The sequence below is a fragment of the Anopheles bellator genome, chromosome X, assembly GCF_943735745.2.
Source record: "Anopheles bellator chromosome X, idAnoBellAS_SP24_06.2, whole genome shotgun sequence".
In the NCBI taxonomy this organism is placed as follows: domain Eukaryota; kingdom Metazoa; phylum Arthropoda; class Insecta; order Diptera; family Culicidae; genus Anopheles; species Anopheles bellator.
Genome location: NC_071287.1, coordinates 8,962,487 through 8,971,387, shown reverse-complemented (window position 1 = coordinate 8,971,387; position 8,901 = coordinate 8,962,487). Strand labels below are relative to the sequence as shown.

General features: G+C 59.8%; 1 protein-coding gene across 1 annotated transcript in view; it reads left to right on the top strand.

Moving 5' to 3' along the window:
* The window catches only part of LOC131213486 (echinoderm microtubule-associated protein-like CG42247), a 21,704-nt gene that overhangs the window by 7,935 nt on the left and 4,868 nt on the right, over nt 1–8,901 (top strand). Inside the window, exons 2-3 of the mRNA XM_058207530.1 lie at nt 1,964–3,943; nt 8,377–8,583. Coding sequence (XP_058063513.1) covers nt 1,964–3,943; nt 8,377–8,583 — 2,187 coding nt within the window. The remainder of the gene's footprint in view (nt 1–1,963; nt 3,944–8,376; nt 8,584–8,901) is intronic.

The window sequence follows — 8,901 nt, the reverse complement described above, 5'->3', positions numbered from 1 at the left end:
AGATTCAGGTCAGATATCGTAGCGTCTGGACCGCCCATAAAACGGCACAAGTATTTAGCTGGAGCCAGACGAAGCGTAAAAACTCGATTTGCCATTAATCTGTAATGTCAAACCGTTTACATCTTCGCGGACGTCTTAACTTTTCGACATAAGCGTAAACCGTTTTGACATTACAGATTACTGCCAGATCGAGTTTTTACGCTTCGCGTGGCCTCGTTTAAGGCAAGTGGCTGTTCGACACACTCCAGCTAGTGTTGCTGGTTACCTGTGCCAATATGTCGCAGCGACCGGGGGAAGGGGCCGTAGATAGCTTTTTAATTGCACGTCAACGCGCGCTTTTTTTGTTTTTGCTGCTCGTCGACCGACTTTCTGCGCCACGATTAGCGAACTGTCATGGCGGCGACGGCGGCGGCCATTAATGTCTTCCTACTACTACTACCACCACTACTGGGGCTGGTGCCTGGGGTGTTACTAGCGCTTCGTTCGGGTGCGACCTGCCCGAAGTGACCTTTCCCCCCGAGGGGGGAAGTGGGTTACCTTTCTTCTTATCGTCACCTCGCCATCGCCATCCTGTGAGGCGCACTGATTCCTAATTGCACACGGTATACGAAGGACCCCCCCCCCCGGGTGGGGGTCCTTCGTGTCCTTCGTCCATTTTATGGCGCGGCCGCATTTTTTTTTTTGTGTGTGGATCGGAATGACGTGAAAACCGAGCGAAAAGTCCTTGCGTGCGTACGTGCGTAGTGGTGTGTGTGTGGGTGTTTGCGTCAGTGGGGACTTTTCTTTGTCACCTTTCACCGTAGCAGCGCTGGCGCTGGCCCAAGTCCAGCGGCAGCACGATAAGACGCGGCGTAAGAGGTCGCCCAGGTTTCGTGTGCCGTTGGCGTGGCGTTCACCGAAGAGGTTTTGACGTTTGGTCCCGATTTTTTTTTGGGGTGCTTCTGGCGGCACAGTCAGCCAGCGTGTGAGGTGGCTAAATTTAAATTATGTATGCCATATTCAAGTCCACTGTGGGTCCACCTCACGTCTGGCCTACACTCCGTTACTGAGGCCTGGAGCCTGAGCGCTGCCCAATTATTTCGTGCGGTGTTTCGTGTACTTAAGTTTCGCATGGCCGTATGTTGACACACGCGCGCTCTGTGTGCCGCTATTTGTAGGTTAGGTTAGCGAGCCCGAAGACCCACTGCGCTATGTGCTGTGCTCCCTTCCATCCCTGCTCCCTCTCTCTCTCTGTGTCCCTAGCACTCGGTAGCGTGATGCATGGCCTCGCCTCGCGAAGCTCGCTAGCGTAGGCACGTAGGCGTGTTTCTGTTGCCTTCTATGTCACCGCCTGGTATCAATTATAGTTTCTAAGGTATTTAAGTCAATTGCCAACCCCCATTTCGCTGCGTCCCGGCGTCCCAGAGCGTCACGAAACCGGTGGAAGGTACCGACAGGTGGAGAGCACCCGGAGAGCAAGTTCTCGTACCCAAACCTTCAACTTAACCCCCCTCTCCCCCAGCACCACTAATCACTCTGGCGTCTCTCTACCACAGGATGGTCCAGATCCTGTTGAGCCATATCTCAGGTCAGGTTCATCTGGCTGTGACTGTTTGGAGTAAAAACCGAGTAAAGCTCCTCTTCCTAGCCTCTCCCCGAGTTGCTTCTTAGCCGGGTGCTCTCGGCGGTAATGAGGGACGCACGCGAGATGGGGTGAACGCGCCTTCTGCGCTCTCTCTCTCTCTCTCGAGAGAGATGTCTCTTCTGTCGGGGTGTGTGTTTATCCACTCTCTTGCAAACTCTCTTGGCCCAGTACTCGAACCACGTGGACACGACTGCTTCCAGTGAGCTCGACGACGACGACGACGAGGAGGAGGAGGAGGAAGAGGAGGAGGACGCGGGTGACGTTGCCGCCGAGGAGCCGGAACAGGACTCGGAGGACGCCGGGAGGCTTGTACGCGGCCACTTCCGGCCTTCGCTACAGGACCTAGCGCTAGCGAAGGAGGGGAACCCGAGGTGGGGCCGCAGAACCGGAAGTCGGAGCCGGTGGGGTGAAGGTGGTGGGCACCGGACGACGCCCCCCTACCATGCACTAGCACCGTTCGAGGTCCCGGAGCAGTACGTCCAGTACGACCCGGCCGCCCTGGTGCCGTGGGACCATGCGCACAGCCCCCGACCCCGACGAACCCTTCGCCGCCGCCGCTGTCGTGTCCTGCCGTCGGCCGGACTCGTTACTACCGCGCACTACCCGCGCCTAAGCAAGTGCCCGAGCAACTTAGAGCGGAAGGCGCACCCCAGATCCAGCAGCTTCTTGGACTTGGAGCAACACTACTACTACTCCGACGAGGACGAAGAGGACGACTACTATATCCACGGTCACTACTACGAGCGCCAGCAGCCGGTGCCGCCGCCGCCGCCGGCCAACTACTACCACTACTACCAAAGTCAGCGCCATCCGAGGTCCGAGTCAGGGCATCGCAGGACCATGGACCAGTCTAGTGGTGGTGGTGTTGACGCTGACCATCCGGTCCCAAATCCATCCCCGGCCGCCGCCGCACCGCCGAGCGAGCCCGCCGCCGCCGCCGCCGTCGCCGCCGGCGACCCGACACGACACGAGGCGCCCGAGCGCGCCGGCCCTAAGATGGCGGCGAGCGCCGAAGATGGCGGCCGAAGCTCGCCAGCGAAGGCCGTCTCGGGCCCGAGCGGCAGCGCACTGCCCGGTGGCCCGCCAGTAGCTTCGATTCGCTCGAGCGCGACAGTGCTGCCAGCCACGAACTCCGCCGACTCGGCCACGACGACTCCAACTCAGGCACCAACTCAACAGCCCGCTGAACCGCTGCCGGTTGGTCCTTCACTCGCCGCCACCGCCGCGAAAGGGCGCCCGCCTGGCAAGGATCGATCTCCCGGGGCCAGCATCAGTCCGCACCTCAACAATCTATCAAACGCACAGGCCGCCGGAGCACCGGCTACATTCAACCACCAGCAGACGGGCGGCCGGCCACCGAGCAGCCCGCTCAGCAGCCCGCAGGAACCCGCGTTCCAGGCGCCGCGGGGTCCGCCACCGATCGCGGCCGGTATCAGGCCGCGCAAGGGCGGCTGGAAGAGCCGCCAGGCGGACAGTGGCTCGTTCGGCAACAACCCGGCCACCACCACCGACGACGACCAGGACGCAGGCACCCAGCCGGTGCCCCCGCTCGTCCGGCGTCAGCCGCTCCACGTCAACCCGGTCAACAACCGTGACAAGCTCGCCGGTGTAGCTGGTGGCGTAGCTGGTGGCGGCGGCTGGGGTCAGCGACAGCGCCAGGGCCAGGGAACGCCTGCCGGACCCTCTGGTGCCTCTGGTGCGGGGGGCGGCAGCCGCGTCCAGAGCCCGGCGGCGCCACCTGCTGCGGCGGCTACGACTGCGGCCCAGCCGTCAATGGACGCCGCGTCTGACCCGGCGGCTCATCCATCACAGGCAAACGGCGGCACCACAGCGGCGGCAGCGGCAGCAGCGGCAGTCACAGCCGCGTCCGGTTCGGGTAGCGGCAGCGGTTCACAGTCCTCGTCGCAGATCGCGGCCATCCGGCGGAGCCAGCAGCAGCAGCTGGGCCTGGATCTGGCCGCCGGTGACCTGGCCGGTGACAGTGTTCCCGGGCCGTCGGGGCTACTGCCGAGCAACCCGGGCGTGCCGGGCACGATCGGGGGCAATCCGCAGTCACGCTACTCAAACCTGTCGTTCTGGAAGGCGCGCAGGGTGCTGTTCTACCGGAATGGCGATCCCTTCTTCCCCGGCGTCGAGTTCCGGTTCAAGCCGGGGCGCGACATCTGCACGCTCGAGGCGCTCCTGGACAAGATCTCCGCCCGGATGGACCTGCCGCGCGGGGCCCGCTACATCTTCTCGATGGACGGCGACCGCAAGTACGCGCTGGACGAGCTGGAGGACGGCTCCAGCTACGTCGTCTCGTCGTTCAAGGTGTTCAAGGTGAGTCCGGGGGCTGGGGCTGGACGACCGTCCGCATCGTCCGCATCGATCGACGTCAACGAGAGGGGGTCATCGGGACACCGAAACGGGGTCCGGCCCTCTCCGGTCGGTCGGTCGGTCGGTTCTCTTTAATAGCCGGTCTCAAATAGGTCAAGCGCCGACCCTAAAGTCGGTCGAATCCGGTGTCGGCCGGAGAAGTAGACCAGCGCGACCGAGCGAGCGAGAGCGAGCTAGTGAGAGTGAGTAAACAATCGGGCAATCTGGTCTGACTGTAGGCCCTAGCATGCACGTAATAGCGTAATAATGCCCATGACGCACGCGGGAAGTCAAGAAACGGCGCCCCCTACGTGTGTGGGCTCCTGGGGCAGAGCTTCTTGGACACCTCGGGTCTTGGGCGGGATGTGTTTGCCGAGCGAGCCGTTGATTTATGCGACCTGCTGCTCTGGTTTCTGGCGACCTGCTGCTGAAACCCTCTTTGGCCCTTGTTGGACTTGTTGGAGGGGGGTTGCGAGCCCAACCCAAACGAGAACAGGGTCAAAGGAATTAATTGGCCCACGAGGCGAGGTGTCGAATTTTGGGCGTAGGCGAAAGTAGTCCGCTGGTAGGGCTGGTGGCTGGTGCTGGACGTAGAAGTCGTGTCCGTCTTGCCCCCTCGAGAAGTGCCACGAGACGTGATATAATCGGGGGACCGCGCGAGAGTTTTGCGCAGACGCTGGGCACGGACCCTTCAGGTCCGATGCTAATTACCATCCATTGCTTCGGATCTGTAAAGGAGCAACACGGTCGAGTGGCGTCGACAGAGTGAGAGAGTGCAAACGTGCTGGTGTTTGTGTGTGGGTAGAATAATGTGAGGTCCAGGTGACCATGGAACCGGAGTCGGGTCAGTGTACACTGCTAGCCGGATGAAAATAGACGTGCGAGTGCGGGTGAGTTTGTTGATCCAGTTCCAATTCTTCAGTTCAGTCCAGTCAGGTTATGTGTGGTAGCCACGGGCGAGGCGAACTAGAGTAGAGTCCAGCGATCCCGCAAAGCGCAACGAGAAGAGCGCGCAATCTTTTATCTCGTCCCATGGGCGGATGGATGGACTTGAACAGTAGAGCAGCGGAGCCAATTGGAGCGCTGCCAGCGCGTGCACCTGCTCTGTGATTGGCGAACGCCCCCGCCCCCGCGGTCGGGCGGTCCTGCTCCTGCACACGCGCAGCGCACACAGTCAGTTCTCGGGTTCTCCCACAGAGGATGTGAACCACCAGTAGAGCATCACACCGAGCGCGCGTCAGACGCTTCGTGGCGAGTATGGGGGCCCAAAGTGATGACAGATGACAGCCAGAACTCTCGACACCTCAGCACACGCCACGTCAGCCAGCCAGACCAATGAGGGAACGCCCAGGACATCGCCCAGGAGAGAGAGAGAGAGCATTGCACCAAACGACAGATAATTGGGCTCGGAGAGAGAGCGCCTTCGCGAAATGGTCAAACTGTTGTGGAGGTCACTGTGACTCCTGCGGTGTGTGTGTCCGAATTTCGTTCAGGGTCACTGGAGCGCGGCAGCGGCCAACCTTGTACTGTACGCGGAATGGGCCAATTTCCCTCTGGGTCTCTCCTCGAAGGCGACCAGCAATCGCAGGCAATTATGCGCAACACTTGCGCCCCAGCTAGGTCCTGGAGCACCGGCCTTCAGCCAGCGGTCGGAGCACGTGCTGGAGCAATTTGGGGAATTGCGACCTGGGTCGTCCCTGGAGGGGTCAAATTATCACTCATCAATTCTGACTTCTCCCTAGACTCCAAGGTTCCGCGGTGGGGGGGGCCCCCCCCGAGACACTCCCCGGGGGGGGAGTCCGAGTGTGTGACCTTGGCCGATCGATCCAGTTTTTTGGTCACTGCTGGGTTAGCTCCCAAAACTCTAGATCTGTTCCGGATCCCGAGCCCATGGAACTCCTGGTGGAACTCGTGAAATTCGCGTAATCTTCACGGACTTCACGGTCTTGGAGGTCACCTGGGGACTCCGCAAAACACCGGTGTACTAAAGAGCCAGCCAGGCCCCCGGACTTAACTTCTGAGTTTTGGTCTCGGTCGGTTCTAGGGGTCCTCCACGTGGGAAAATCGATTCCACGCCATGGCTCAAGGTTTTCTGCGCGGTCTTCACGTCTTGGCCCATCATCAGTGCATCAGTCTTCTCGCGACGTGACGTGCCCCGTGATGGATGTACCCCACACCCACATCGTCGCCCACAACTGCGGGCATATCATAAGTGGACAAAGTTTGCCACACGTTTGATCGCTATCGCTTGATGGGATCGAGATTTGTATCGGATGGTTGACAGGCCTAGCCAACCGCCCAGGCCTATCCCTCATCGTCGCTGATAGGCCCGGCTGTCCAGCGGTGCGGTGACGGTGCGAAGTTCCCGAGCTCAACCTAATTGCCCGGCCGGCTGCCCGGCCCTAAAGAAAACGATAAAACACAAATCCCCGAAAGCCCCCCCGACGCGTGGTGTCCTCCGGTACGACCACGACCCGGCGCGGCAAAAAATCCAATTAAAAAAAGGAACCGGGCCAAACTGCGAAGGGGGGTTTGAGAAAAAGTTTGAGCCATTTAATTTAATTCATTTATTCAGGGACTTTCTTTGTATGCCGGTGCCCGGTGCCCGGTGTTGAGCTGAAGGACGAAAGACGGCGGCGAACAATCCGACGCCACGCGACGCGCCGAGTTTGGTCTTGGGCTTGGAGGGGGGTTTCCTTTTTGCGAACGCGACCGCGACGGGGCGAGCCGTGCCGGATCCGTTACACATATGCACTCACCTGTGTGTGTCTGCAACCCCTGCGCCGTAAGTAACCATAATTAGGATGACGTGTGCCGCGTCGCGTACACGAATTCCATCGTCATCGCCGTCGCTTCGTCGCTTCGGGGCCATGCAAATTGCGCGGCACGCCGACAACAACTTCTTCTTGGGCCGGGTGTGTGACTGTGGGCTGGGTATCCGCTTCGTGTCCTTGCTGGTGCTTTCGCGCGATTGATTTTTGTTTGTGGTTTGCTGGTCTCGGTGGGGTTTCCCCAAGTCTGGGCACACCCCAAGAGAGTTGCGGATAGAGCTGTGGCTAGGTGCGGCGGAATGCGCTCGTGCCCCGTCGCGACACCAAGCTCCTGGGTGTGTGGTGTGTGAGGGCATTTTACGGCACTTGCTCGACGACGACGAGGTACTGGACTGCGGTCGGTTCTCCCCACCAGTCCAGTCGACTGGAGAGCGTGCTGCCAGGCGGACGGTCGCCGGACGAACCCTTCCACTGGCACAGGCTCAGGTGTCGGGCCGTTAGCAGTGTGTGTGTTTGCGAGTCGGTGTTTCTGTGCGCGTAGCTCTCGATCGAACGATGAGCCGGGCCACGCTTCGGAGCGTAAGCGTTCACGAACCCGAAAACGCCAGACAAAGAAGCCCAACTTCCACAGTGCGATAGTTCTGGATTCTGTGTGCGATAGACTCTCTCACCTGGTCACCTGAGACCACAGACCAAGACAGACCTCAGACCAGCGCCCCCGACCACCAGCTACCCCGGAACACCTGTGCGGATGTTTGACGGCAAAGAGGAGTCGGCGGCGTTCGTGATACTGACCGGTTCGATGTACCATCACCATCACCACCACCACCACCCGCACTACGGTGGTGCCATCGGTGGAGGCACCTACACGCAGGTTCGAACTGGATCGGTTGGACCCTCGGCTAGCCCCGGCTAATTACCCGTAAAAGACACACCGTTACAGAAAGCAGCAGAGGTGTTCTGTTCTGGGGAATTCGGGGCTTGACATCCGACAGATTCATCTCCGCTGACGTCCAGACGCAGCGGCGTGGGTAACGTCGGCCGTATAGCCTACATTCTGTGCCGGGGGTCCGTCTCTATCTGGGCAGGGGCTGAAGAAAATATTGATCGAGCCGGTAGCAGGTCGTTCGTAAGCGAACCCGGCCACTTCCGGGCACACAACCCGGGAACGTGACAAACCCGCAGCCCGTTTGTTAGGGGCTCGTCTCTGCCGCTCGGGTGCCAACGAACAAACACACGAACGCCGCGAAATAAAGCGGAAGGCAGAAGCACAATAACAGAAAAAGCAAATGGCAATTCCAGCGAAACTGGAGCAGGTCCCCGTGCGGATCTCGGTTAGAGGGTTTACCCATTAGTTAAGGTCCGCGAAGAATGGCGGCACGGCCTACTAGGCGGGCTACTAGCGGGCAGGGAGCTGGGAGCCGGGAGAGTTACGGCGAAGGCGAACAGGCTTTTGCAACAACTGCTGCAAAGTTTTGCGACTTGCCTTTTTGGGTCCAAAAAAGCGAGGGAAGGGAGTTTCAGAGGGCGCTTCAGAAGGATTCAGAAGCAAGGATTGGGTAGGCCGCCGTAGCACTCTGTACCGGACTCTGACGTGCGCTCTTCGTCTGTCTGTCTCCACGCCAGCCGGCCAGCTACGGGAAGAAGAATGGTGTGTGGTACGCATCGCCCGGCAACCAGGGCTGGGGTGTCGGTGCGGCCGGCACCGCTACACCCGCGCGGCTCGGCCGCAAACCGTCGGTCACCGAGGTGGACAACATGGCGTCCGGGAGCCTGAAGCCGAGCGCGGGGCGCGTGATCCGCATCATCAACAGCCACGACCACAGTGTGCAGGTAAGTCCGCAGACTCTAAAGCGTGGTCCAGACGCTACGATAACGATAACGATATCTGCGTAACTGACGTTTCTCGGAGATGTCATTAATGTCACTGACGCAGATCTACAAATCCTGAACAAACGAGCATCAATTTGTGAGCAAATTTCAAACAACTGCCAGTTTGCCTCCAGGTTGGACATGTTGGAAACTAGCCATGGAAGCAACACTGTGTCCTTTTCGGTTAAAAAGCGAAAAAAGAACGTGCGAAGAGGTTACAGTGGTCGAGGACATAGCTTTTAAATGGCATCGTATGCCTCCGCCTTTTTATTGCGATCA